The following is a 27,870-nucleotide window of genomic DNA, read 5'->3' on the forward strand; positions in this document are numbered from 1 at the left end:
TAATTACGTATTTGAAGCTTCCTTTTTAATTGTCTTTTTCTTTACTACAGGAAGAAGATATAGAATTTATTTTGTGCATTTGGCTTTGTGTATTTTTTTGCATGTGTACATGTTGTTTTGCTACTCTCTACAGGATGACTTGTAATATAGCTGAACTCTATATAGGATGACTTGAACTCTCTACATTGTGTGAAGCTGAACTCTTTACAGGGTGACTTGTTTGTAGCTGAACTCTCTACATGGCACCTGACTGTACAGGGATGACTTACACTGAATGTTTTAATAGGATGACTGCATTATAGAGTATCTCAATTGAGCACTTGTTACATGTGTATAACTCTGTGAATTCTTCTAAACCACTGAAAGGATATTCTACAATGATTAATCTATACAACTTATTCCTATATATGGTTAGCCTAGTAAGCGTGGAATCTAAACGTTATCTGCATATTAACAAAAGTTGATCTCATAACTTTTCCATATAGCAATCCCTCAGTAACACCCTATGCACTTGTTTAAGTTATTTTTCATGAATGAAACAAAAACCAAGTGGCACAGATTGATGTAGAATTTTTTAAAGGCACAAAAAATTTTCAATGCTATGATGAAAATTGTGACACACATGTAGAGATGTTGAAATGGCTCTGTAATATTTATACACGTAAAAATAGTCTGTTCCTAGAAAGGAATGTTGCATATCTGCATGTATGTATGTGGTATAGTTGATGTAATTTTTAATATTTTCATATAATCATCAATCAAAGTTCTAATCAAAAAAATCTTCTGTAACTTTACCACATGTGAACATATTAATTGTTTAGGTTGTACTAGACACACTTGATGTTTTGTTGAAAAAAACAACAAAACAAACAGGTTTATTTACAGTGTTGCACCCACACATCTTTGCAAAAGTCTGAAATTAGCAGCAGCACCTTCTATCACTTAGATACAGAATTTAAAGTTGTGAGTTGGTTTTGGAAATTTATGGTAAGAACTACATTACAAATCTTATATATATTCATTTTACCTCAATGCGTTAATACTAAGCCCCAACTATGTGGCATACAAATGTTCAATAATCTAGTTACCAAGTGCTTCTTCCATATACGTACCATGCATGTATAATTTTCCGTAAAACTTCAAAATATTTTATAACACATACACACATTAAATAATTTCTGTCACAAAATGTATTTCACCCAGGTCACGCAGAGCTTGTTTGGCTGCTGATTCCTTGGCCTTAGCTAAATCAGCTGCCACTTCTCCTTCAAACTTGCCATTCCTGGGAACTAGTACTGAGCTGACATAGCCATTACTATGGGTTTGAGCACTGTAACTAGGGGAACGATATCCCTTCTTTGAACAATAGGCTAACAGCTTTTCCTGATAAGACTCCACTACAGACCGACTGAATATCTCACTGTGGCCAATATTTGGTTCTGCCAGTGCTTGTTTGTTTACATCTTGTTTAGCTTCATCTCTGTCCCGATATGACTGTCTGCTACGGAACTTGTATGTCACCCCATTACTATGGCAATTAAGCTCACAAGAGTACCATGGTCTTCCATCCATCCCAGAAGGTGTCTCAGTGATCTGATATTGACAAGTGATGCCTTGGGCTGTCAACACCTCTCTCAAGTGGGATTGTGATGACCCTGTAGTAGTGTCCATCGCTTCATCACTATTACTGGTTGATGTAGCAGTCAGTACCAGGGCATCAATGCTGGCAAGTTGTGGGCTTACAGTCATTGCAGGTGGCTGGTTAGTAGCAGTCATAAAAGCTTGCTGCGTGAAGGAAGGTTGTGGATCTACTGCTGCTGCTGCTGCTGGGTGATCCAGTGGTAGCTGGTCAGGAGTAGCAGGATTAACATGATGTATGAAGGGAGGGTTGGGAAATTGCATAGCTAACATAGGATGTTGAGGTATTGAGTACTGTTCCTCGGGCATGTTATTAGGTCGTTCTTTGAGGAAGTAAACATTTTCTATTAAACTGTTGGTAAACTCTGCTGTCTGAATAGCATATTCTTTGGGTAATCTGCCGCAATATTCTGTCAACTTTTTGTTAGCATTGACAAGGATTGATAAAAGACCTTCATTACATGTGCACATTTCATGAGCTAACAATTTCATCCACAGGCCTCCACTGGCATTCTCGTATGCTTTGTGATGTTTTGTAGTAGAGTAGGCCACGATAACCCCTGCTTCTGAGGAAAGTCTCTCTATAAAACTACCACCCTTTGGAGATCGGGATACTAGTGAGATACCTGGGTCAGATTTGCCTCCACGACAAGCGTCAATGAAGAACATTCTAATCGTGTTCACTAGAGTACGGTTAGCACGAGGCTTGAAGGCGTCTACAAGGTCTGCTACATTTATTGTACTGTTATCCTGTAATATCAGCTCTCCATCTTGTCCGTGTCCAGAGAACACTACGGCAATACGCTTACACCCGTTAGCTGGCGAGTAGTCATAACTTCTCAGTTTAACACACTCTGACATAAGATCTTCTTTCTTCACATTTTGTCTTACGATCACCTCGTACCCAAGGAAGGTAAACGCCTGTTTCATCCTACGAGCATCTTCCACTGTTCCAGATAACAAGTCTCTGTTTGGAGTATCTTTATAATCATTGGAGAAGATAAGAGCAACACCAACTTTCCCTGGAGAACACGCGCGATTGTTCCCGGCCATAGCTTCAATTAATTTGAAAAAAATCCCAATTACGTCATACAAACATAATTAAGTACAAAAAACACAATAAAATTATTATTATGGACGCATTTAGAAGTCCCATTGAAGTGAGAACGGCTGGTTAATATTGAGAATACCAAAATCCACCACCAGTGCCTGCAAAGGAATAATATACACAGAAGATATATTAATAGGCAGTGGTTTTAATAGAGCCTTTTCATCTCCTTGACAACCATTTTCGTCGGCCATATTGCTTAACAATTATGTATGCAGCAGGCCTATAGACAAGCTGAAATTAGCCAATCTGCATAAACCGCTACCAAGTAACAGTCCAAGCTGTGGTGTATGGGTTTGGTATTGGGTAAGAATTAACATAATATAAAATGCACGCTAACCTGTAAAGTAGTTGGAAATATCCCCATAGAAAGCTTGATGCTGATGTTCGTAAACATGGCCGAAATACGGTGTAATAAACAAAAAATTACAGCACCAATTTTGGTCATCAAGGAGATGGGAAAGCTCTATACCGAACCGAAAGTTGGTTCAACAAGGTAATGACAAATTAATCTTATGCTAGCGGGTCGCTGTATGTAAATCACATGATCTCTTAACAGAGATCATGTCTTTACTACATGATCTCTTAAAAGAGATCAGTCTTTACTACACGATCTCTTAAAAAGAGATCATGTCTTTACTACATGATCTCTTAAAAAAGAGATCATGTCTTTACTACATGATCTCTTAAAAAGAGATCATGTCTTTACTACATGATCTCTTAAAAAGAGATCATGTCATGTCAAAATCTTTGTCTTTACTATGGGATATTTTACCTAAACATACTAGAAGAGTTCACTGTAACTCACCATAGTAGTATTGACCCAGTGCCAGCCATAATCAGGTAGACCAGATCCATTTAGTGACATTTTACTGGGTGACTGGTCTAGTCCTAATATGGTTACATCACTGATGTTTGATGAGCTAGCAGGGGGATACCCTGATGACATTACTGTACTGATGAGTGAGGTCTAGAGGGTTCAGGATCACATGATCTCACATGATGCACACACATCACCTACCCCATTAGCAGTATAACTGATCAAACTGTAGTTACCATTTTGTATTGTACCTGTATGGAGATTGAGAATTGTAATGAGTAGCTCCATCTATGTCGGTGGATACTCAACACTAAAAAAATGTTCTATGTGAATTCGCTGAGTCTCATTCATGGCTCACTCTATAATGGAATGCACACTCCAACAACAAAATATTCTAATTAAACAGACATTTTGGATAATCGAAGCAAGCTGTCCTCTTGTTAGCAAGCACATAAGAACTCAACTCGTGCTTGGAAATGATAGAGTCCCAAATAGAATCTACCATTTATAGACATCATAGTTTAGTACCAGCTATTGCTCCATTGCAATGTTATACCACAAGAGTCCAGAAAACTGGTAAACAAGCAAACTCCACAATTTAAGTGATTGCTCAATCAAAATATGAGTGTTGTGATCAGTTATTCCAATAAGTCAATGTGCATTACACATCACTCTATTTTGGTCTCTCAACCACTCTATACAATAACACATACTAATTGACTCTCCATCATCCAGAAATAGTAGCCCTGAGGCTGACTGGGAACTGTCTAGTGCCACAAGTAGGAAGAATGGGTTGTCACGGCTATGGGAGGGGGAGTAACTGAACACTGCAGCAACACATCGGCCACACCCACCTTGCATTAGTAGTCAGGTTTGGTTGTTGCTGTGGTAATATCTTCCCACCCCTGACATGTAGTGGTATGACCTTGATCGGAGCATCAAGTGTGACATGACCTTTATCAGTTACCTCCATCATCTGTAACCAAACAATTAAAGTGCCACAACATGATCCTCAACACAATAGCAAAGAAGTCATGTCCACTTAGAGAGCATTCATGAGTCCTGCCTAGTTATATACTAGACCCAAGTAAGGACTCTGACAACCTCAATATTCAATACTAGACCACTAACAGATTTGGGCATATTGTGAAGAGTCTTAAAACGAGAATGTACAGTAGACCTGTAGTTATCTGAACCCCAATGTGTCTCAGGCAGATAACTGAAGCCCACATACAGGGCTGCCAAGAGAAATTATGGGGCGCACAACTTCAGCCTAGCTATAAGCTGAAGACCAAAAAAAGGTCATTACATGCTAACAGTGACAATAGCTTCCCTCAGCAACTATATCTCCTTATTTATATATAAACTTGTTACACTACTCCTCTGAAGAATACTGTGACTGCTCTATTAGAGTATCTAGATCCGACTGCTCTATTAGAGTATATCGATCTTTTAAACAGGTATTCGGGGGGCCCTTGGTGGGGGCACCTGGGGCTCCTTTCAGGCTGGGGCCCGGGGCGGCCCTGCCCACATATGCATTCATATACAGAACTATGTTGAAATACTCTAATAGAACATACACTTGTACTCTTAATAGAACAATTTCAGATAAACAAATAACCATAGCCCTTACTCAACCCTGACCCTTAGATAATCAACTAAACAAGTGTCTACCTTGTGTCATGCATGCACCAACTGTAACAAAGGCCACTACAAACGTGTGGGTACAAATGTTGGATACATACCATCCATGATCCATTCACTAACTGCTATGACCAAATTACTTTTCTCTGTCATTGGAAAATGGTCTGGTGGATTTTCAATGTATAGCCATCTTGTACACTGGAGACATGATGATTGGGTTCTAGAAGTCCTAAGTTCTATATATGTTACAATCATCTCCCGAAACAAGTCAACTTGACATGTCTGCTGAATATTGATAATGTATATACTGTTTAGTGTCATTGGAGAGTATCTGAACTCATGGTGTTAGCTATTTGGTCCCAACTTTTAATTTGCATGAATAAGCTACTTTGGTTGAGTGTTTGTTAATGTATACTAGTAATGTTGATAACAGAGGGAAGTGTTAGAAACTACAGTTGTTCAATATTACTTTACGTTGTTAACTAATTCCAACTAATGAACAGCATCAAACATTCAAAAATATCACAATGCTTCAGCTAATAGAACAGTTAAAGAAAGTGGCTGTGCAAAGCAAAAGTTACATCAAGTGCATTAATTAAGTATGTTAACCAATAGCAATCAAAAAAATCTTAGTTAAGACCAAACTATCATTGGTTAATATCTAATAAGAAAAACACTCTAATAGAGCAGTCAGTATGGTGACTTGTAATAGTGTGTGCATCATTAGACACTTCCATAGCAGAAGTTTTTTGGTAGCTAAAACAGCTAGTTAACTGTAGTATGCATGGATCACAGCCATGCTCTACATGACCACAGAAAATATGCTCAGACATGCGGTTGCAACATAATGATGCCGGAATGTTTTGTAGTATTAGAGAATTTGTACCACAGGTAGGTCTAATTAATCAATCAGGTTTTCTTAACTTGGTACTTATTAAACAAAAGGTATGTAGAAGAATATAACTTGGGATTCCACCTTATATGGTATAGTAACACATGATAGTTCATATCCCACTTAAAATCAGGATTTACAACAGAAGTATTTCAAGATTGTTTACTAGACTCATTAACTAGATAACTTATCTGATAAAACAGCATATAGCAGCATATATAACTAACTTAGTATTGATGTGCATTACTGGTCCTGATGGGATTAGTAATTTCTGCACCCATACAGTGTAAAAAGTACATGGCGGATATATACCTAGTCTCATATTGTTTTAAAGGGAGAATGTTTGAATTATAGACCGATTATGCTCATTACAAGCAAAGTTTTAGATGTATAATTATTAGCATTCAAGACTCTTCAAATCAAACTCTCAGTATGACTTCAGACATAATTGATTACTCTTACTATACTTTATTTTAAAAGACTTTGCATGCAACGGCTTTTGATAAAGCTCCACACAGATGATGTTTATATCATACAAATTACATACAATGGTATAACTTGGCTAGTAAATGGCCACTTCATTAACAAGACAGTGTCACTCATTGTGCATCCCATATATTATTATATAGGGATAACGGTCTTGAATATTTTGTGTCAGAGGCATGCACGTTATTTTGTTAACAGTTTATGCTATTGCTGTTCCATTAGAGTAATTACATGGCTGTTCTATTAAAGTCATCATTGCATTTTCTATTGTGACTTGCTGAACGAGACATGCATCCTCTTTTTACTTTCCATAGTCCCAAGTGCAAAACAAGTCACCAGCATTAGCTATGCCAGCTCTTTAGTTTTAATTCCCTATTTTTCATTAAAAAATTAAATTTGATGCATCCCTATCTCATAAGTGGCCCTATTGATGAGGTCTTACCATGCATTTCTCAAAAGCCAAAAAAGATGTATTGCAAATTACAAATTACAAATAAGTGGAGCATGGGAATTATAGACTGAAACTCTGAGCACTGCAGCATATAAAGTTGCACATTGTCAATAGCTATCTAAACTAAAACAGCCAAGCTGTGAAAAAAGTCTGCGGCCTCCATAAAAGCCAAAAAAAAAGTAAATCAGAGGTGGCAGCCAAGAAATAGCTGCAATGATGTTAATGCCAATAATTTTTAATGATGAAATATAACATCTTTTACCAGGCTGCAGGACCAAGTGTCCTACAGACCTTCAGCACTTGTCCTGTAAAGCCTTTAAAATAAGTAAATAAGTGTGATCATTTAATATGATAGGTATTAACATCATTGCAGCCATTTCTTGGCAGTCAACTTTGAAATTTCAGCTTGATTGGAGTCCGTATTAATTTTATGTTTTATGGTAGATTTTGCAAAGTGTGATAAAGTAGGGGGAAAAACAACTGGTCGCTTGTATCTCAGAAATGGCTGGGGCGATTCCTTCAAATTGTGGACTCCCTGCATCTAATTTGTTCCAATCAGTCATGGTATCATAGAGCTACATATGTATGTGTAAAAATCCTCCTCACACAGTGTGGCGTGCCAGCTTCTCGGGGCACACGACACATGTGTCTTGATATAAGTGGTTCCGAAGCTTCATGCAGGTAGTCCGCTCCAAGATAATTGCACATAAAACAATGGCCATATAATTCGGTGTCAATGGTCAAATATTTAATTGGATTAAAGATTTTCTGCTTGACAGGAAACAGCAAGTCATTCTTGGAAATGTGCACAGCTCATCTTGCAGTGTTTTTTCCTTACCATAAATTTACAAAGTATCAAAATGATGCTTTTAAAAACTTTCCCATATAGCAATCCCTCGGCAACACCCCATGCACTTGTTTAAGTTATTTTTCATGAATGAAACTAAAACCAATTAGCACAGATTGATCAGATACAGAAATTTTAAATGCACAAAAAAATTCAATGCACAAGCTATGCTAAAATGGCTTTGTAATTTTATACACATGTTATGTTCCTAGAAAGGAATGTCAATCTCTGCATGCATGTAGTAGTTTTAATATTATCACATAATCACTTTAAACATCAATCAAAGTAGTAATCAAAAAAATCCTCAAAACTATTAAATCATTTAGGTTGTGGACTTAATGTTTTGTTACAAAAAAAATAACAGGTTTAGTTATGGCAATATGCATATGCAGTACTGCACCCACACATCTTCACAAGTCAGAAATTAGCAGCAAATTCTGAAAATTTAGTGATGGTAGCACCTTCTATCACTTAGATACAAGATTTTGAGTTGGTATTGGAAATTTATGATAAGAACTATATTAAATTTTAACAAAATAGTACCATTTGCAATCTAATAGCTATATTATTCATTTTAGCCTCAATGTGTTAATACTAAGCCCTCTGTCTCCCGCTCCACTGCATACAAATTCTAGTCACCACGTAAACAGTGCTTCTTCCATACCATGTATCTTTCTTATGATTCCGTAAAACTTCAAAAATATATGTAAAGCATAAACATTAAATAATCTCAGTCACAAAATGGATTTCACCCAGGTCACGTAGAGCTTGTTTGGCTGCTGATTCCTTGGCCTTGTCTAAATCAGCTGCCACTTCTCCCCCATACTTGCCATTCCTGGGAACTAGTACTGAGCTGACATAGCCATTACCACGCGTTTGAGCACTGTAACTAGGGGAGCGATATCCCTTCTTTGAACAATAGGCTAACAGCTTTTCTTGATAAGACTCCACTACAGACCGACTGAATAACTCACTGTGGCCAATATTTGGTTCTGCCAGTGCTTGTTTGTTTACATCTTGTTTAGCTTCATCTCTGTCCCGATATGACTGTCTGCTACGGAACTTGTATGTCACCCCATTATAATGGCAATTAAGCTCACAAGAGTACCATGGTCTTCCATCCATCCCAGAAGGTGTCTCAGTGATCTGATACTGACAAGTGATTCCCTGAGCTGTCAATACCTCTCTCAATTGGGACTGTGACGATCCTATACTAGTGTCCATTGTGTCATCACTACTTGAAGCTGGTGGAGGTACTTCATTCAAAGTGGGAGGATTAGGGTCAATACTTCCGGTATAGTTCACGGGTACATCCTCGGGTACATCAGTGCTGGTGACAGCTGGTTGCACCGTGGTAGTACTAGTAGTAGTATCATTTAGACTGGGGAATTGTACCACTAATTGCGGAATGGATGGTCTCTCTTTTAGGAGATAAACATCTTTTGTCAACTGGCTAGTGAATTGTGCTGTTTGGAATGAGTGCTTACTGTTTTCAAAGTGTTTCGTCAGTTTATTGTTTGTGTCAGTCAGCACAGTTTGTAAACCTTTGTCAGAAGTACGCAACTCCTGAGCTAAATATTGCATCCACAAACCTCCTTTGGCCGGATCTTCGAAAGCCCTGTGTTGCTCTGTCGTAGAATAGGCAATGATTATTCCTGCTTCTGATGAAACTCTACCATCAAAGCGACCGCCTCTCGGACTGCGAGACAAAAGTGACTGACTAATTCCAGGGTCAGTATCATTACCACGACAAGCGTCAATAAAGAACATCCTCACAGTGTTAGCTAGAGTAACGTTACCACTTGACAATGGCTTGAACGTGCTTACGAGTTCGTCCATTGTTACAACTTTATCATCTTGTAATATCAGCTTCTGCTCTAAGCCATGTCCAGAGAAAATAACGACAATTCTCTTACACCCATTGGACGAGTAGTCATATCCTGCTAATGTTTTGCACTCTGCAAGAAAGTTGTCCCGCGTTATATTTCTTCTTAGCACTATGTCATAGCCAAGGAAACTAAACGCGTCATACATCGTACGTGCATCTTTATCTGTGCCGGGTAGTTCTGGTCTACTGGTCCCCCGATAATCGTTTGAAACGATTAGCGCAATACCCACTTTGTGCCGTCCAACAGGAGGACGAACGCCTTGACATGCTTGAGTAGCCATACTGCTCGCCATACTGTGTAGTCACTAGGGTATTCCCCATATAGATCCTGATATAAATATCACAAGTGAAACTACACAATGATCGAGACTTGTCACTATAGAGGGTCAATACGAGTCACCACTGCACCACGGGTGGGCTTTTTCAGTACTGGTACTAACAAGATTATACCTAGCTACCAGTTATCTATGCTGCAGTTTAACCTTCCTTAACAGCATTTACACAAAATAGTAAATAAAATGCATTTAGCATCATATTGTTGAAAAAATGCAATCACAGCACAGTACATATTACAACTACTCCCATAGAAGTGAGAATGGCTGGTTCATATTGAGAATACCAAAATCTACCACCAATTCCTGCAGAAGAATAAAAACAGTAGAACAGTGGAACCTGCCCGGCCAGAGGAGGTTGGACGCGTTCACGTGAGCTGTACATTTTCATTGGAAAATCTTCATTTCAAGACAATTTTATTAAAACTATAGTGCATTTGAAAGCTTATTATTTTTAAATCTAACGGCGTGATAAACCCCAGTCAACCCCGCTGATTAAGCTGGTTAAAAAGCCAGAGTTTAAAGAAACCAATAAAATAATTATGCAAAATCTGTTTTATTGAGGAGGGTAATACAGCGATCTCAGTGTAATGCAGTGAAGGGTCGAGGTGAAGTTGTATGCATAAAATCGCAATTTATTAACTTCAACCCAAATCTAGAGTGCTGTTAGAAAACAAAGTACATTGCCTTGAAGCTTACATAAAGGACGATCTGAATATCTAACGAACCCCACTGAACTCCATCATTTTTCAGTTTAGTATTGCGACTATCGAGAGTCAAAAACAAAGAATGCAATTAAGAACAATATATTTAAGTAGCGTTTCAAGTGCATCCAACCTCCTCTGCTGTCCGCTATAATGCATGGGCATTTAAAAATCATTGAATATTTGGTCCACATATGCAGAAGCTTTCTTTTATAATAATGGAGCCAGACCTGTTGGGACCAATTTATACTCTTTCTACTGAATTTGTGTTCAGAGAAGTTTCACTATAATATACTCACCATAGTAGTGTTGACCCAGTGCCAGCCAAAATCAGGTAGTTCAGATCCATCTAATGACACCTTACTGGGTGACTGATCTAGTCCTAATATGGTCACATCACTGATGGTTGATGAGTTAGCAGGGAGATATCCTGATGACATCACTGTACTGATGAGTGAGGTCTAGAGGGTTCAGGATCACATGATCTCACATGATGCATGCATTGCTTACCCCATTAGCAGTGTAACTGATCAAACTGTAATCACCATTTTGTATTGTACCTGATGGGAGTGGCAATAACATATATATAGATATGTATATAGTGAATCCTGAAAAACAGTACTATTAATCTTACAAAAAGTTGTTGGATAAGTCCACTCATTTAAATACAGGGAAACACAGCAAACTTTAATAGAATGTACACCAATGGCAAAATACTCTAATTGAACAGTCATAGTTTACATTTGGACAATAATGTGGCAATGATAGTTATACAGTGGAGTTTAACAGACGTGGTGGTTATTCTAGGGGTATTTCTCCAGATTGTAGAAGCTATATTTCAGACTTCACTATGTAGCTACTTATAGTTCACTGCACTATTAGAGTGCTTAATCTTATGTCAAGCATTTTAAACATTACACAGCAACAGCACACATACCAATTGACTCTCCATCATCCAGGAAGAGTATCCCTGAGGCTGACTGGGAATGGTCTAGTGCCACCAGCAGGAAGAACGGGTTGTCACGACTGATAAAAGGGGTGCATTACAGCAACACGCTAGCCACACAGTTACCTTGCGTTAGTAGTCAGGTTTGGTTGTTGCTGTGGCAATATCTTTCCACCCCTGACATGTAGTGGTATGACCTTGATTGGAGCATCAAGTGTGATGTGACCTTTATCTGTCACCTCCATCATCTGTAACCATGAAAATAGTGGTCAATCATGGAGAGGTGGTTAGTAATGTGTTGATACAGGGGTCACATGCTACCCTCTAGAACAGGGAAGAAAGTACAAAGATGCTTGTGAAAATAGTATGAGCCCACCAGAAATGAGAATCTGGAAAATTTCAAGGTATGAAACTTTCGTGAAACTGTGTAAAATATGATTTTTTGCATTTTTTAATTCATGAAAGTCTAGAAAACATTTTAATATGCATGTATTAGGCATAGAATAGTTAGAGAATGGACAATTCTTCACATTTATTGCCAAGTGATTATATGTAAAGATTTTCACAATCATAGTTTCATGAAGCTATCATTACTTGCAAATTTGCAAACTTTGTTCTTCAAAATTTTCTGGCTATACGATTACGATATACTACATGCTTGACAATGTCACATAAATTAAATATTATCTGCATGTCATATAGTGACTTGTCAATTTGAGTATTTTGATGATAAACAGAACAAGTGTACGCTTTGTTGAACAGAGTTCTATGATTGGGGTTTCTTTAATCTATCAAATTCATTTATCAGAATACTTGAACTAGCCTGTAAAGAACAGTGTTTGATATTTTCAGAAAATCAACTCTCCTGCACAACAAAGGCCAATATAAACGTATGGACAGTATATTGTAGGCTTCAGAATCAAACTGATATGCTGGGTGCATACCACAAAGCTAAATCCTAATGGCCAAACTGGTTTTCTTTGTTATTTGAAAAAGGGTTAGGTGGATTCTATATAGCTGTCTTGTAGTCATACTGAAGAGAGAGACAATAATTGGTATTAACAATGGCTTGAAGCTATCTTACGCTGTAAATGAATAGGTGGCTTCCGGACAATTATTTCCTCTCAGGATAGGCTCCATACTTTGTCCAGATTTTTTGTGAGTATAGAATCCACCAAAACCTTTTTTCTTCTTCACATCATTATAATAAGTGGCCCTGTGACCTACACAAACATAGCACCACACTGTCTTTTTTGTGTGTTTTGCAAAAGAGAAAGAGTGGTCTGGCCATGCAAGACACACACGCACACACTACACACACAAACACATACACTCACAGTATAGTAATCATACCACCTCTCAGTGTTGGGCAGGTATGCATCAACAGTGGTCGCCCCTACAGTTAGTACTGGTGATATAAGGAGTCCATCACCCCATAAGAACTGAGTGTCAATGGTCCAGGTGGTGTTGTCACTAGGAAACCTTCAACAATGGATTGGAATACATGATGACACAGCTAGCTGTTGTATATTTTCATATGTAAGGTCCAATTTTTCATGAAATTTGGCTAAAGTTGGAGTTTTTTTTTTTTTTTTTTTGCTAAAAGACAGATTGTGTTGGCAGAATATTTGCAGAGAAACAACATTTATGTGTCATAGATATCTGTTAGGTTATATTGGACTGCTACAAAAAAAGCTTGGACCTTCCACACAAAATGTAACATACTCCATAAACAGTGGGCGTGCCACAGTATCACCATTGGTGTGGGCTAAATAGAACAAGGTGTAGAGATATGGTAGTAGTTTATATCGTATGTTGAGTGAATCCCGGATGATTCCAATAGTTTGGTTGGTCCATACAGTAGGGTCTTGTGCCTATAGCAACACACAGCTAACACCATGCTAATGCTATTAAAGGAACTTGTGAAATACGGACACTTTGTGACCACTATATTGTCCAGGTTATAAAGGTGTCCTGCTTCTCCATATGTATTAAGAGATACTGGGATCTTAGTGAAATGTCTAGATGTGTCCTCAAGTGTCCACATTAACAGGTTCCAGTGTACCACACTGATGTGACTCACATTAGCATTAAACTCATTATGGTTACGAGAGAAAGGGTAAAATGCTCCCAATTGTTGCCACCTTGCACACAGCTCCTCCGTTGTGTTGCCAGCAAAACCACAGATGTCCACACCCACCTGATCACATGATACACAAACATACAACCACAGTATACTCCTCCACTATATACAACACAAATGTCAGTTTGACCAATTATTTGCTATGGTTATAACAAAACGAATATTAACACAAATAGATGCACATGACTGTGTATCTTAGCTGGTATGTGGTATGCAAGTATAACCACACAAACTCACCAGTGGCACACCAAATAAGGAAAAGTCCAGTATTCCTAAGAAATTAATGTGTACACAGTGTTAACATACGTACCGTCCCACTCACCAGGAATGGACCTTGCCAGATCTGGCCACTTGCTTATGTTATCTCCCAACCAGTGTCCAGCATAGGTGCCACTACCAGCGTATGTTGATCGTGATAACACAAGCGTCCGTTTGTTAAGGACATGTTCTAGAGCACTAGGTTAATAAGACCACATGATTTTATATTACATGAGAAGGGAAACACTAAAATATACAGTGGAACAAATCCCTCAAGAAAACACTCTGAAACATAGTCCCATTTGTAGTAGTGTAACACATAATTATTTAGACCCCTAAAACCAGGACACCTTGCTAATAAGGACACCTCGATAAATTCACGGTTTAAATGTGCTTCTAGTTATACAATATCATATGTACATTAGCACTGATAGTGTGTGGATTGGAGTATATAAGGGGTGGACAACAACACAGTTTTAACTGTGATACATTAAGAAAACAACACTTGTTGTTCAAAATTGATATTATCATGATAATATTATTATGGTATTTAGTGGCTGGTGTTCTTGTCCTAAGGGAGTGTTAGACTGTCTCATACACTATCAAATACATGATGCTACAAGACAGTTACGCTGCACATTAGGAAATCCCAAAGAATAAAACCACCTAATAGAGCAGTCAAACAACCAATCAGTTATTCTAATACAATGTTCGAAAATACTGTATTAATTAGCAATACTGTGACAATTGCTTTATTGATATACCACAATAATTTTCAGTCACTGTCCAGACCTTATCACGTTCTACAGCACCCTAACTTGCTAACAAGTGACGATATATTACTATATTACACACAACTACTGAATACTATCAGTACATCATACCATGTTTACTAACTGACACACAAAACTCACTGGAGAGTTGCAATGGCCTCATTGTGTCCATAGAGACTATGTACATTATAGTGAAGGTATTCATCAGAGTGTATGGCAGTCATACAAATGGTCTTCACTCTCAACAGCTCTCCTCTCTCACTGATGTGTACTGTGTAGTGATGATGTCATTGATCAGGATCATGTGATCATTACTTACATGGGATATAGTGTGGTGTTTCCAGTGTACTATTAGGACATCCATATATGGAACCGTCATAGAAGTCTGATGGCTCATTCATGTCCTGAGGAAGTATGACATCATGTGATGTAATGTGACATAAGACAAGCGTCAGTACAGTTGATTTTGGATTGGGTAACCGCACAATTCAAATGCACTTGCTAGCAATTGTTTACTAGTCTCAGGTTACTCACCACTAAGGCAGACAATACATTGCACATGATGTTGTGTTAATAATTTGGGGATAACCTACCTGAAATCAACTGTAGTAGTCCATAATGTTGTTCACATGCACCTAATGCTTGTCACAAAAATTGATGAATTTACTACAACTCAACTAGTACAGGCACTGATTTTGTAGACTACATAGCTAAATTGTTATCCTCGAAAACAGTACTATGCTTAAGCCATTTCTACACCTTCAAATTTTTTTTGTTGTAAAAATATATACCATTAACATCAAAAGTTGGGTGAGATAACAGCAATTTAGCAGATAAAATTTGGTGAATTTATCAAGAAGCTAACATTGAATAGTTATAATGACAAAGGATTTCCAAACTTTAGTCAAGCCACACATTTACTGCTAAAGTTTGGTGAGTTTACCATGCAGCCAATATTGAATAATGTACAATAGCTAATTGGTGAATAAAGATAAAGTTGGGACAATTTTAGGTCTGTAGCTTATAGTATTAATTCCTTCACAAATTACTAGCCATACAGTACTCACAATCCACAGTCCATCAAACGGGATCACATCATGGAATTGTCCAATCATATCAGTCCACCAGTCAATTGTGGTTTGGTTCATGAAGTCAGGGAAGGTGACATTTCCTGGCCACACCTGTTGTTATGATGTTATTGTAGAGTAATCCCCTTATTAACACACCTTCCCTATAAGGAGAGATCCAGTAGAGTTTTTAATGAACACATTCATCTGAACTCCTTCATCATATGGAGGGTAGCTCCCTGATGGCTCGTCACTGCCGATACCAGGATCCTGTAGAGGATCACATGACATGATCACTCACTGGATCACATGATCACTCACGACTATCATGACATAATGTTGTCCATTGTCATGGAGATCATCCACCAATTCAGGCAGCTCAGAGAAATCTTCTTGATTGTAGGTGAAGTCAAGATGGTCTCGCATGTAATCAATGTCATTCCACTGAGTATCCTAGAGTATACAAGATATAGCAACTATATGTGGCAACATGTTATCATGGCTGTCATATCCATTGGATAGGGAACACATGTCCGGCAATAAGGTGGGTGTGACTCTACCTGAGGTATTTGTAGTTCCCTCATCCTTTCCACCACAGCTCTCGTGTTATTGGCCGATTGGTAACCCCAGCGACACAGGTGGAAGCCAAGCACCCAGTATGGTGGAAAATATGGACGTCCAACCAGCTAAAAGAAAACCACATAACTACACTGTACAAGGTGTAATACAAAAGTACCAATGTGCCTACCTCAGTGTATTGCTGCACCACCTCAGCTGGACTAGGCCCCAGAAAGAAGTACATATCCAGGATCCCTCCAATAGTCCTGATTGTTAGCCCAGGAGCTGGCTGGAGTATATAATCTAATAAACAGCAGAGGAGGCAGGGTATGTAGAACACAAAGGGTGGCTACTCACCCATTGCATTACTGTTGAGCAGGAACATGCCATGAGCTAGTCCACCAGTCTCCATACACAGGTAGAATGGGTGGACACCATACACATTGTAGTTACCCTGTAATAGAACAGCATCAGAATTCTAACTGTTAACACTTTGATGTGGCGTGTGAACACTTGGATGTGGTTAACACACCTCTGGTTGCTGGTCCCGGGAGAACAGTGATATGGTGTTCCAGTTCACATCAAGACTGAGATTACCAACATGCTCCCCAATACCATAGATGTATGCTGAGGTAAGGTCAGTTGAGATCTGTATAAACTGGTCACTGAACACCAGGCCTGTCTTGCTGCCGAAACTGTGTACACAAGAAACAATACCACAATCACATCTTACAGCATGTACATGACATGTGAATTCTGGATTTCTACTCTCCTAATAACAGAGTTAGTCATACTTTTGTAAGTCCCACTTTACACTGAAACATGTTAATGTGGACACTTGAGGACACCTACATAATCCAGACACTTATAGTTAAGGTCCCAAAGTTTTCCTTAGCGCATAAACTGCTAAGATAGGGCATTTGAGCAGTCTAGCATTCACACCTTAAGACTCCTTTCCTTAGCATCAATGAGCATATACAATGGTTGCAGTGCTAGGTCAAAAATTTGTCTACTTTTGCTTGCAAATTCAGGCATCTACACTTTCTTGTGGTGAGAAATTATAAAGTACCTCAGATATGGTACTTCCCAAATGCAATGTTGCACTCACAATTTTGCTCGAGATATTAAAAATCGCTAATTAAAGGGCGTGGCAACTGTTTCACTCATGAGAATTGCAAGCGAAACAGTTGCCATACCCCTTAATTAGCAATTTTTAAAATCTCGAGCAAAATTGTGCGTGCGAGCGAGTACAACATTGCATTTGGGCAGTACTGTATATGTTGCCAGGAGCCCATAAGCATCAAAGATGCCTGATATTGCAGAGGTGGGATATCCAGGTGCACATGTGGCAGCAGGGTGAATAATCAGCTGCTGATTATTCAGCAGATGATTATTCAGCCATCACATGTTGCACCAGTGCCAGTACTGTATGGTAGCAGCATGTAAACTAGTGATTAAATCAACAATATGTGTAGCACATGGCTAAAAGGTTGTAAAATATACAAACTTTACTACGTTAACATGAAGGCAAACAAGGACAGCTAATAATTATATGGTTTTATGGCTGATCAATAACTGTAATTAAAGGTCACAATATTGCAAATTTATAGCAGAAAACTTCCAGGGACAAATTTAAGGAACATAAAATCTTACAAGGAGAAAAAAAAAGCACAAATACTGCTGCTTTTTGAAATTTTGTAGAAACTTCATAAAAAGGTAATCCACAAAAATTTCCAACCATACAGAACACCACACATCTAGTGTACACCAGACATGGGGCCAAGTACATGAGTACTTATACTTAAGTACACTTAAGTACAGATTTGAAAGTGCTTGTACTTTACTTAAATACTTTCTTAATTTCCCCAATGTACTTGTACTTATACTCAAGTACTTTGCTAAGTACTTGTATGTACTTGAGTACTTAAAGTACTTGTAAGTACTGCAAACATTGTACATAGTTTGTACACAGTGGGTGTACAATGAGAATAACAAAATTGTATGAAGGTGCAGTTTACAACTTCTTGCGATTCTTCTACTGCCTCCCCCAACCTTACTGTGTATCATGTTGCCACGATTAACGGTGTCGCCAATGCTGTTATTCAAGTCAGTGCGTTTTAAGAGTTTAAGAGAGAGAATAGTTGACAAAAACCAACCCCCCCAGGCACACTTACATACTATAATACATTGAATACAGCATGTATTTTACTACAGCAAAATGTACTTGTACTTTACTTGAGTATTCTCTTGATTGCTGCTGGAGTACTTGTACTTGGAAAATTCAAAAGTACTTGTACTTTACTTAAGTACTTTTAAATGTACTTGGCCCCATGTCTGGTGTACACACACAGTACTCACATTATTGTGTTAGTTGCTTGACGGACTATACTGAAGGAGAAATAGCTACCAACATTGTTATCTGCTAGTTTAAATGAGTACAGTGTATTCTCGGCTTTATCATTTGGATCATTGTGTGGGAATGGTACCTCATACCTCTGCTGGCCAGGGTCACTAATCTATGATGTCACACATCACCATGACAACATGTACCACACACTACACAGACAGACCTTTACTCTAACACGATACTTGGTCTCATAAAACACCTCCATTTTTAGTCTGAACACCTCCTCACGATAAGGCAGGGATGAAGAATTGGATTTGTTCATCTCAACCAGCACCCCAGTGCGTGTGTCCTGCACATGTTCCACACTGTATCCATAGCTACTTGGGAAGAAGCAAAACGGTGCCGTGTTTGGCTCTGTTTCCTCCCAGCAGCACCCACGTTCTAGACATTCTTGTTCATTAGCTCCGTTTCTTTCCGGATAACAATCAATCCTGTCGCGTGTTGCTTCGGGGCACTGCAACCCCGGAGGATGGCTGGGCTTATCCTTGTCATCATGAGTGCTCACTACGATGACAGGAACTAGTATTACTGCCAGAAGCGCTATTACACACAGCGTCACTAATATCGGCACCACTATCCTTCGGCTGCTATTTGCACTAGCTCTGGTACTTGCTTTAGCGTCCACATGACCAGCTTGTAGCTGATTCTCATCTTGAAGCGTAGAGTAGTTGCCTTTGCGACCAAACATAGTTCTGCTTAAAGTAATTTTACGCCGCGCCCCTCGTGTTTAGCGAAGAGGGGCGGGCGGCACAATTGAGCTGTCACATGATCTATAGACACGCGTTTTAAAATTTATTTTAAACTCTATAAGTTTAATTGTTTTATTAGGCGCTCACAAGCACTTGTTGATATATAAACCCAAACAAGGCCCCTATCACTACACAATCGAGACGTCATGAAGCTCTTGTTTGCTGTACTACTACTACTGGAGGTGTCGTGGTGTTGGGCGGAGAATTATCGCAGAGATGATGACCGCACGGTAAATAATTATCAGCCAATAACTATAGCTAAATAGCTAGCTATATAACTATTCACTGTAGGAATTTCCAGACGACCTGGATGTTGAAGACGACGGTCCAGTTGAGTACTGCTTTAAGACAGTTGCCCGAACAGTGGGGGATCGCGATCCAGCTGAGAGGCAGATAACGCGACGATGCTGTGAAGGATGGTACACTCCGCAAGGGAAGGCACTGTGCTCCGCCAAACACAACTCAGATGTCCCTCAACAGCTGAAAAACTGTGACAAGTGTAGCAAAGAGCTTAGAGATTTAAAGGAGAGAGTGGAGAGGTTTGAAAAGTTATTCAAGTCGCGACCACATGACATCAGCGGTCTTGAGAAGCAGGTAGAAATTTTAGAGAAGTTCAACCGGAACCATATTGAAAGGATCAGTGTCATGGAAGGACAGATATTGAACTTGACTATAGAAATGAGCCATATAGTGGCACAACAGCAAGGGATGATAGAGGAACGCTCCGCTACACTACCATCTGATCCTTGTTATGGTCTCACATGTCCTGATCACCCTGGGGCTATGTGTTTGGTGACGACCAGATGTGGCCAAGATGTAGCAGTGTTTGTTGATGAGAACTTCCATACAGTCAACTGTAACACAGATGGTTTGTGTGACCTACTCCCCCCTACCTACTGCACCACAGACCCTTGTCAAGGGCTAATATGTAATGGCTTCCCTGAGGCATTCTGTGTTGTAGCTGATTGTGATTGCACACCGACGTTCATGTTGCCTGATGGATCAAAACCACTCTGCTTAAATGATGATGACTCACCTACACCAGAATACCAAGCAACTCAAATTAGTAGTGTGATATCTTAAAGTATAGCATATAAATGATATATACACATGTTTTTAATATATAATTCAATTGCAATTGCTTCATTACTTCACATAAAGCTATATAAGTACAATGTTCAATAGAAGATGATCATTCACTGTTCTTTAGGAAGAGGGAAGCCTGTGTTAGAGAATAACAGTAGTTAGGGCGTGCAGTATTGTTTGAATGAAGCCCACCCTGATGCACATACAGACACAACATTACTCAACAGGATGACAACACTACACTTACTGACACTCTCGGCCAAACTCTTGTCTTCCTGTAAACACCTGTAACAACAGGACCAGTGAACTGTTAACAATTGCCACATTTCTCATACACTATGTAGCATGAAATGTCAATAGACTCTGGTGGTTGTCAATAACTCTACTACAATATAACAACAGCTTCAGGATTAGTTACTATAAAGTGGGGAAATCAGCCAATCTGAAATGTGTCATGAGCATACAAAAATTAACCTACTCAATTGTGCCATAGTAAAGTAAATAGCAACTAAATGTACTAGTTTTCTAAACTAAATGACTTGCCACCTACAGCTCTACTGAACATTATGACTAGCCTCTGTATATTCTAACCCAGTCCTTAATAGCTAATCCTAACCCAGTCCTTAATAGCTAATCCTAACCCAGTCCTTAATAGCTAATCCTAACCCAGTCCTTAATAGCTAATCCTAACCCAGTCCTTAATAGCTAATCCTAACCCAGTCCTTAATAGCTAATCCTAACCCAGTCCTTAATAGCTAATCCTAACCCAGTCCTTAATAGCTAATCCTAACCCAGTCCTTAATAGCTAATCCTAACCCAGTCCTTAATAGCTAATCTTAACCCAGTCCTTAATAGCTAATCCTAACCCAGTCCTTAATGATGCTAAAAACTCCTTGTCCCTATTACCATTTATAAAAGTTAGTTGACACAAACCAAAGTGTCTGGTTACATCATGTGATGGCATCACCAAAATATGGCTGCCATTAAGCCACACAGGACAATTTAGAAACAGATAATAATGCTTCCCACTTAACTATGGAATGTCAAGTTACCTGATCCGGTCATCTTCCAAATTTATCACTAGACGATTTCTCTGCTCCACCAGCTCCACATATTCTGCTACTAAAGCATCTTCTTCTAACTGTTGTCGTAGTGACTTAGCTAAAACAACAACCGCTATATATACCATTGACATGGTCTGGCATAGCCCAGAGGGTCTGGTGACCCTAGAAAAAGCCACTTGTGTTATTGGAATGCAATTGTGATGTAAGATTTCAGTGCGTGACAAAACTGTAGCATGGTTTTCACATTGACATATAAGACTTAGGCTGGCATGAAATTATTAGGTCTTTGTGTGTTTGAGGACCTCAGTATGTTAACTCAGGCCAGGAATGAGCTTTATTATTTTTTATGGTATAAGCTCAGATGAGGTATAGGATATGTGCTGCATGTCACGTATTTAATTGCCATTTAGTATTCATGTAATTATCAATATTCACAGTACAAAACCAACAAATCATGTGGTTTACTGGGGCTCAGTGGATATTCAGGTTGTAAGCTTCAAGGAAATGCACATTGTTTTGAAAGAGCCCCTTGATAAGTATGCACACTCTATATTTCACGAAGAAATCAAAAACAAAATACATAGCTTTTAGGCACACATGAAGTGCTATCTAGATATCTACTGATCCATCATTTGCTGGTTTTGTACTGATATTATTGAGAATTGTGTGAAATACCAATATGCAATTAGACAAGCAATGCACAACACATGTCTTACCTCCTCTGGTATAAACTGTTGCTCTTTGTTTAAGATAAGAATATATGATAAGTGTCTTCTAACTTTGAATTCATGCCTGGTGTCTTGATATGAAACGTGTGTATAAAAAATTCAAGGCATTCTTTATACTTAAACTTGTCAATCCTTAACCCCTACCCCAAGCCACTCACAATTAGGGTCCTTGCTCATTGTTTGGTGTATTTCATCTTCTAGTTGATGCTGTCGATCAATTAGCTCCATATAACGAGCCCTGTGGTACAACTCACATGAGGTCACATGATGCTACTGATGACACACTCACATGTATACCAAGTCAGCTTCTTGTCGGAGCAACTTGTTCTTATCACAGACGAGGTCAAACCATTCCTTCATCATGTCATCATTGTCATCTTCGTCTCCTCCTTTGGGCAACCACAAAACCATAAGTGGGTAAAATATTTTGGCTGGGTAAAATATTGGGGATAAACTAGTTAAATAGCAAAGGAAGGGTCTATACAACTTGTACGAGCTCAGAGTACACAGAGGCTCTTTAGCATTTAGAGACCCTGCTTTTGATAATAATATTTAAGTAGTATTCAAGTTGTTGAAGTAATAAAAGGACTGGGAAAATATAAGACAAAATATTTGAAGAGTAAATATTGAGAAATAAAATATCAGAGGGTTATTTTATTGCAGAGATAAAACATTGTGAGGCCGAATGCCTCTGGCATGAAAAAACGGCTTTTAGCTGAATGTAGGAATTAAATAAAAATTAATCAATTAATAAAAATACTGGAAGGGTAAAAATCTAAATATTGATATTAGAAGGTCATGCCAAGCTACATTTAAGCATTCCAACATTTGGTATCAGAGTTATATACTAGTTATGCTTTCTTGACCATTGTCCAATTATGTAGCCCTATGTCTCATGAACTCCGGCACTCTGCTTCATTGCAATGGCTTGTAGTTTGATACAAAGGGACAAAATAACTGGGAAAAATCTTGGGAACAAAATTTTGGCTAGAAATATAAACTGGCTCCAACAAATTAAGTTAACTGAGATCGGCTACAGAAAAACAAAGATGGGAACAACATCCTGTGTGTCCCAAAGGGAAGAGAAAACACTGTAAACCCACTAGAATCTCTCCCTCACACCAAATTACCTTGTCTAAGCTTTTTCTCCATCTGAACACCCTGGAACTCTAGCTCGCTCAATTGTCGCTCCAACAAAGTGAGCTTATGGCTGATGTCCTGAAGAGTACCTCCCTTGCTGCCACTTATCCCCAGGGAGATCTCTGCCGTTGTAGCTCTGTGTACACCAGAGGGTGGAGCATTGGTGGATGTGGCTGCAACTGATTGAGACTCTGGAAGCTTTTTGACAATTTTTGGTGGAGGAGGACGGCTTGGCTTAGAAGGTGTGTGATCTGTTGTTGGAGGTACATGGTCTGTCTTCAGCGGTGTGTGGTCTGCCTTTGGAGGTGTGCGGTCTGCTTTTAGAGGTGCAGAGTCTGGTCTAGGAGGTTCACTGTTAGTTCTTATTGAAAATTCAGGACCAGTAGGAGGTGCACTTTCTTCTTTAGTCTCTTGATTTTCTCCAACTTGATCCATTTTAGGAGGGAACTTTTGCTTGCGTGATCGAGGAGGCTTAACTGGAGGCAAATCTTTTGGCTGCTCTGGGGGCTTTGCTTGCTCCTGTTCAACTTTATCATGAGATATCTTCTTCAACTGCACTCCAAACCTGGACTCTCCTTCAGATGGTGCCCTCTCAACAGTTTCTGTACTTGGGTCATGAGCAGGTTTCACAACAGATGGCTTGTGACTTGATAGTGGTACGGCCACTTTATTACTGATGGGCTTAAGATCTTTTGCTGACTTCTTTGATGCCTGCTTCTCTTCTTCATTCAACTGTTGCAGTGAGATACCTCGCTCTGCCATAGAACGCTTCATTGACATGCTGCGCACAAGGTTCCTGTAGTCAACTTTACAATAGAATTTATCTGAGGGTTGATCATAGAAATAATCACCGGTATTCAGTAGACAATTACACTGACTACATTTCAGACAGGACCGATGGAACACGTGGTTCTCCACCGAGATACGCTCCAACAAGAACACTCGTTCACCACATCCCTCACACTTTTCACTACCCATTATTGAGTCGCGTCTCAGCTGTTTGGAGCCTGCTCTTACTGTACGCTTAGGTATAGGTCTGTTAGGTAGGTCATCTTGTGATGACATATTTGTTACTTTAATCACAGGAGGGCCAGTGGAGTCCTTGACTACTACTGGTTTAGCTTCATCACTTGATTTGGTCACAGGTTGCCTGCTCCACTTAGTTGCACCGACTTCTGGCTTATTTGAGCTGGGAGTAACAGCAACTGAAGAAACTGGTTTGGTGACTGTTGATACAGATGTAACTGGCGCTACTGGTTTAGTCACCACTGTGTGAGTAACTGGTGCAGCCGGTTTAATAACTGGAGTAGTTATCTTAGCAGGTACAACAGGTTGAGAACTGGTTGAAGTAACAGGTTTAGCAGCTGATGTGTGAACAAAAGACTTGGTAACCTCAGGAGCAGTTGGCTTATTAACAGTCACAGTAGTAGAAGTAACTGGTTTAGTAACTGATGAGTACGTAACTATTGGCTTAGTAACCACTGGAGCTGCTGGTCTAGCAGGTTTAGTGACAACAGGTGTAACTGGTTTAGTGACAACTGAACTAGCAGGTTTACTGACAACAGGCGCAACAGGTTTAGTGACTACCGAAGTAACAGGTTTGGTAGGTGGCATATAAATATTTGAAGTCGTTGTGGTCTTATTTGTAGCTGAAGTTGAGATTGGGGTGGAGTTGACAACAGCAGGAGGAGCCCCTCCCCCTAATTGCTTTGCTCCTTGCTGCCTGCTTTCTTTAGCTTGCATGGCACTAATTAGAGAAGACAAGTTGCTACGAGCACCTGCAACTGATTGACTGGTTGGAGGCATTTTGGGAGTATGGCTAGCTGTTGTCTTAGTAATACTGCTAGGGGCTGAAGGGGTGTGACTAACAGTTGTCTTGGTTACATTGCTGGCAATTTTAGGAGTGTAGCTAGCTGTTGCCTTAGTAACGGTGCTGGGAGCTGAAGGAGTGTGACTAACAGTTGCCTTGGTTACATTGCTGGTAATCTTAGGGGTGTAGCTAGCTGTTGTCTTAGTAATGGTGCTGGAAGATGAAGGAGTGTGACTAACAGTTGCCTTGGTCATATTACTGGTAATTTTAGGAGTGTGGCTTGTTGCTGCAATAGTTGGCACCTTAACAGGTGGTGCTCTCACTTGATTGGCTGAAATGGTAGAGGGTGTGGCACTATATTGAGTGGGAGTGGGTGATTTAATGATGGCAGGAGCTGCAGCACTAAATGGAGGAGTGGTTCTGCTATTCGGCAGCTTCTGATTGGCTACAACAGAAGGCTTGGAAGTTGCAGCAACAGTGGGTGTGGTTACTGCACTACTATATTTAGTAACAACAGGCTGATTATTTCTTGGTCCAACGTTCTCCACCTTAGGCTTCTTTATATCTGCTGCTGCCCCAGCCACACCTCCTGCAGAAGGAGCAGAAGGTTTGGCTCCCTGAGGGGTCTTATCCTTGAAATAGTTGTAGTACTGGGACACATAGGTGCACACACTTAGCTTATCAGGAGTCTCAAGTGCTAACATGTCCTCAGCATCTAATAGTGCTGCAATGTTGAGCACCCTTTCTGCTACATCAAATGCCTATTACATTACATTGCCATATAGGGTAAATGATATATTGTACACAGTTATCTCACCAATTGATTGTTTTTAATAATATCACCAGGTTTTAACTGGTCAAATTTGCTACAAAAAACAAACTAGTATGATAAAGGCATTGATGAACAAAGAGGACGGCATACATTAGGTCAGGTCGGAAGTGATGTATAATAGCACAGAATGCCAGACCATCACGAAATGATGTGGTCATGTTCTTAATGTTCACACCAGGGTAGCCATCAGTGACATTCTTACACCATGCCTGCAGTGCCTTCACCCCTGACAGGGCCATAACCTGCAGCAAGTTATTAATAGCACATATACACTAGGAATGCCATAGCTCCCACGATACTGGAAGATCTGGGTTGTATTACAAGCAACTAGTAAAGTTCCCAATCCCGAATATCTTTTAGAAACTACACAGCTGTTACAGGCTGGTATGCAACGATATTCACGAAGGTTTGCGGCCATTCGTGACTGCTTTACTAGTTTAGCCAGATCTCAAAACTCAATAGTGTATGCACAACACTTACCAGGTCTCCTTCAGTAGAGGGCAAAAGTACACGGTTGTAGACGCCAAGGACGTTAAAGGAATCTAGGCGTGTCTAAAGAAGTCTTGCAAAGTTTTTTATTCGGGCGTTTATTTTTCATTTCAAGAGGCGCTTAGTTGTAAAAGCGTGAAGGACTTTAATTTATCACAGCAGAAGATGCCCAAGTGAGTTACGCAAGTGATTACATGCTAAGGAAAAGTCTTTACAGTTTACAATTTAGCACGATATAAATTTTAGTTGCTATAGTGATCATTATTTGGAATTCATTACAGGTATTTCTGTGACTACTGCGACACTCACTTAACACACGACTCCGTAAGTTACCAGATCACGTGAAATTATTCACCCTATCCCCCCCGTACAGCCCTCAGTCAGGAAGACACACAATGGTGGCAGGAAACACAAGGACAATGTCCGGCTGTACTACATGAGCTGGTTAGAGGAACAAGCTCAGTCCATGATAAGCCAAACTAGTATGGTCTCCATTTGTTGTGTACCATTGTTTATGTGGGTGTGTTTCAGCTGCTGCATTCAAAGCCCAACAAGGACTAATTGCACCTCCTTTCATGGCAGCAGGTATTCCCCCTCCTGGAATCATGCCACCTCCTATGCGACCAGGAATCCCCCCTCGTTAGTTTCAGTTTGTACATGGTAGTTTTAATCAATATTTTACAGCAATAATTCCTGGTATACGACCACCAGTGTTACCCACTGTAGGAGCTACACCATTTCCCGTAGGCATTCCCCCTCCAGCTGTTGGAGTAACACCTGGCATTCAGTCTACTGCAGGATCAGAGGGTGTGGCTAATCCACAAATGATGGCCCCACCCCCTGGAGTGTCTGTACCTCCACCAGCATCGTCATCGTCTAGTAGCTGACATCACATTAGCTAGATTGTAATGGTATTCTAATGCAAAAATACACTTTATTACACTGATAAATATCATGTATCATGGAAATGAATAATTTCCGTAGTTCAAAAGTAACCGAAGTGAAAAAAA

General features: G+C 39.5%; 5 protein-coding genes across 5 annotated transcripts; 2 read left to right on the forward strand and 3 right to left on the reverse strand.

Moving 5' to 3' along the window:
- Window positions 1-1,125: 1,125 nt before the first annotated feature.
- Window positions 1,126-3,247, reverse strand: LOC136250137 (uncharacterized). The gene is made up of 2 exons (XM_066042308.1): window positions 3,087-3,247; window positions 1,126-2,847 (listed from the first exon to the last, which is right to left on the reverse strand). The coding sequence occupies exon 2, from the start codon at window positions 2,689-2,691 to the stop codon at window positions 1,168-1,170; it is 1,524 nt and encodes a 507-aa protein (XP_065898380.1). The 5' UTR covers window positions 2,692-2,847; window positions 3,087-3,247; the 3' UTR covers window positions 1,126-1,167.
- Window positions 3,248-10,261: 7,014 nt separating this feature from the next.
- LOC136250136 (lysosomal alpha-glucosidase-like) lies at window positions 10,262-19,720 on the reverse strand. Its single transcript, XM_066042307.1, has 21 exons — window positions 19,126-19,720; window positions 18,914-19,071; window positions 17,088-17,250; window positions 16,913-17,009; window positions 16,746-16,858; window positions 16,558-16,683; window positions 16,319-16,450; window positions 16,157-16,267; window positions 15,998-16,111; window positions 15,250-15,334; window positions 15,072-15,201; window positions 14,222-14,355; window positions 14,137-14,171; window positions 13,840-13,956; window positions 13,482-13,630; window positions 13,094-13,238; window positions 11,883-12,004; window positions 11,748-11,836; window positions 11,321-11,370; window positions 11,110-11,271; window positions 10,262-10,412 (listed from the first exon to the last, which is right to left on the reverse strand). The coding sequence occupies exons 1-21, from the start codon at window positions 19,648-19,650 to the stop codon at window positions 10,350-10,352; spliced, it is 2,820 nt and encodes a 939-aa protein (XP_065898379.1). The 5' UTR covers window positions 19,651-19,720; the 3' UTR covers window positions 10,262-10,349.
- An 84-nt stretch (window positions 19,721-19,804) lies between these two features.
- Window positions 19,805-20,860, forward strand: LOC136250139 (uncharacterized). The gene is made up of 2 exons (XM_066042310.1): window positions 19,805-19,941; window positions 20,003-20,860. The coding sequence occupies exons 1-2, from the start codon at window positions 19,858-19,860 to the stop codon at window positions 20,792-20,794; spliced, it is 876 nt and encodes a 291-aa protein (XP_065898382.1). The 5' UTR covers window positions 19,805-19,857; the 3' UTR covers window positions 20,795-20,860.
- On the reverse strand, window positions 20,770-26,987 carry LOC136250138 (MICAL-like protein 2). Its single transcript, XM_066042309.1, has 9 exons — window positions 26,852-26,987; window positions 26,462-26,613; window positions 26,357-26,405; window positions 23,720-26,300; window positions 22,879-22,978; window positions 22,748-22,827; window positions 21,850-21,958; window positions 21,045-21,082; window positions 20,770-20,933 (listed from the first exon to the last, which is right to left on the reverse strand). Exons 2-9 carry the CDS (start codon window positions 26,608-26,610, stop codon window positions 20,908-20,910), a joined length of 3,132 nt encoding a protein of 1,043 aa, XP_065898381.1. The 5' UTR covers window positions 26,611-26,613; window positions 26,852-26,987; the 3' UTR covers window positions 20,770-20,907.
- Window positions 26,905-27,855, forward strand: LOC136250140 (U1 small nuclear ribonucleoprotein C-like). Its single transcript, XM_066042311.1, has 5 exons — window positions 26,905-27,033; window positions 27,142-27,184; window positions 27,234-27,342; window positions 27,392-27,499; window positions 27,545-27,855. Exons 1-5 carry the CDS (start codon window positions 27,026-27,028, stop codon window positions 27,745-27,747), a joined length of 471 nt encoding a protein of 156 aa, XP_065898383.1. The 5' UTR covers window positions 26,905-27,025; the 3' UTR covers window positions 27,748-27,855.
- The last annotated feature ends 15 nt before the right edge of the window (window positions 27,856-27,870 follow it).

This window comes from Dysidea avara, chromosome 3, assembly GCF_963678975.1.
Source record: "Dysidea avara chromosome 3, odDysAvar1.4, whole genome shotgun sequence".
In the NCBI taxonomy this organism is placed as follows: Eukaryota; Metazoa; Porifera; class Demospongiae; order Dictyoceratida; family Dysideidae; genus Dysidea; species Dysidea avara.

What these genes read in the sequence shown, in the direction of transcription:
- LOC136250136 (XM_066042307.1), bottom strand. Translation starts at nt 19,650, where the DNA reads ATGTTTGGTCGCAAAGGCAACTACTCTACGCTTCAAGATGAGAATCAG. An exon ending in ATAATGAGTTTAATGCTAAT is followed by an intron (nt 13,631 to 13,839) that starts GTGAGTCACATC and finishes GTGTTGCTATAG; the next exon opens with GCACAAGACCCTACTGTATG. An exon ending in GGATGATGGAGAGTCAATTG is followed by an intron (nt 11,371 to 11,747) that starts GTATGTGTGCTG and finishes CACTCCCATCAG; the next exon opens with GTACAATACAAAATGGTGAT.
- LOC136250140 (XM_066042311.1), top strand. An exon ending in CTCACTTAACACACGACTCC is followed by an intron (nt 27,185 to 27,233) that starts GTAAGTTACCAG and finishes CCCCCCGTACAG; the next exon opens with CCCTCAGTCAGGAAGACACA. An exon ending in GTCCATGATAAGCCAAACTA is followed by an intron (nt 27,343 to 27,391) that starts GTATGGTCTCCA and finishes GGTGTGTTTCAG; the next exon opens with CTGCTGCATTCAAAGCCCAA.
- LOC136250137 (XM_066042308.1), bottom strand. Translation starts at nt 2,691, where the DNA reads ATGGCCGGGAACAATCGCGCGTGTTCTCCAGGGAAAGTTGGTGTTGCT.
- LOC136250139 (XM_066042310.1), top strand. Translation starts at nt 19,858, where the DNA reads ATGAAGCTCTTGTTTGCTGTACTACTACTACTGGAGGTGTCGTGGTGT. An exon ending in GCAGAGATGATGACCGCACG is followed by an intron (nt 19,942 to 20,002) that starts GTAAATAATTAT and finishes TATTCACTGTAG; the next exon opens with GAATTTCCAGACGACCTGGA.
- LOC136250138 (XM_066042309.1), bottom strand. Translation starts at nt 26,610, where the DNA reads ATGGCCCTGTCAGGGGTGAAGGCACTGCAGGCATGGTGTAAGAATGTC. An exon ending in CACTTCCGACCTGACCTAAT is followed by an intron (nt 26,406 to 26,461) that starts GTATGCCGTCCT and finishes TGTTTTTTGTAG; the next exon opens with CAAATTTGACCAGTTAAAAC. An exon ending in GGAGAAAAAGCTTAGACAAG is followed by an intron (nt 22,979 to 23,719) that starts GTAATTTGGTGT and finishes GGTTGCCCAAAG; the next exon opens with GAGGAGACGAAGATGACAAT.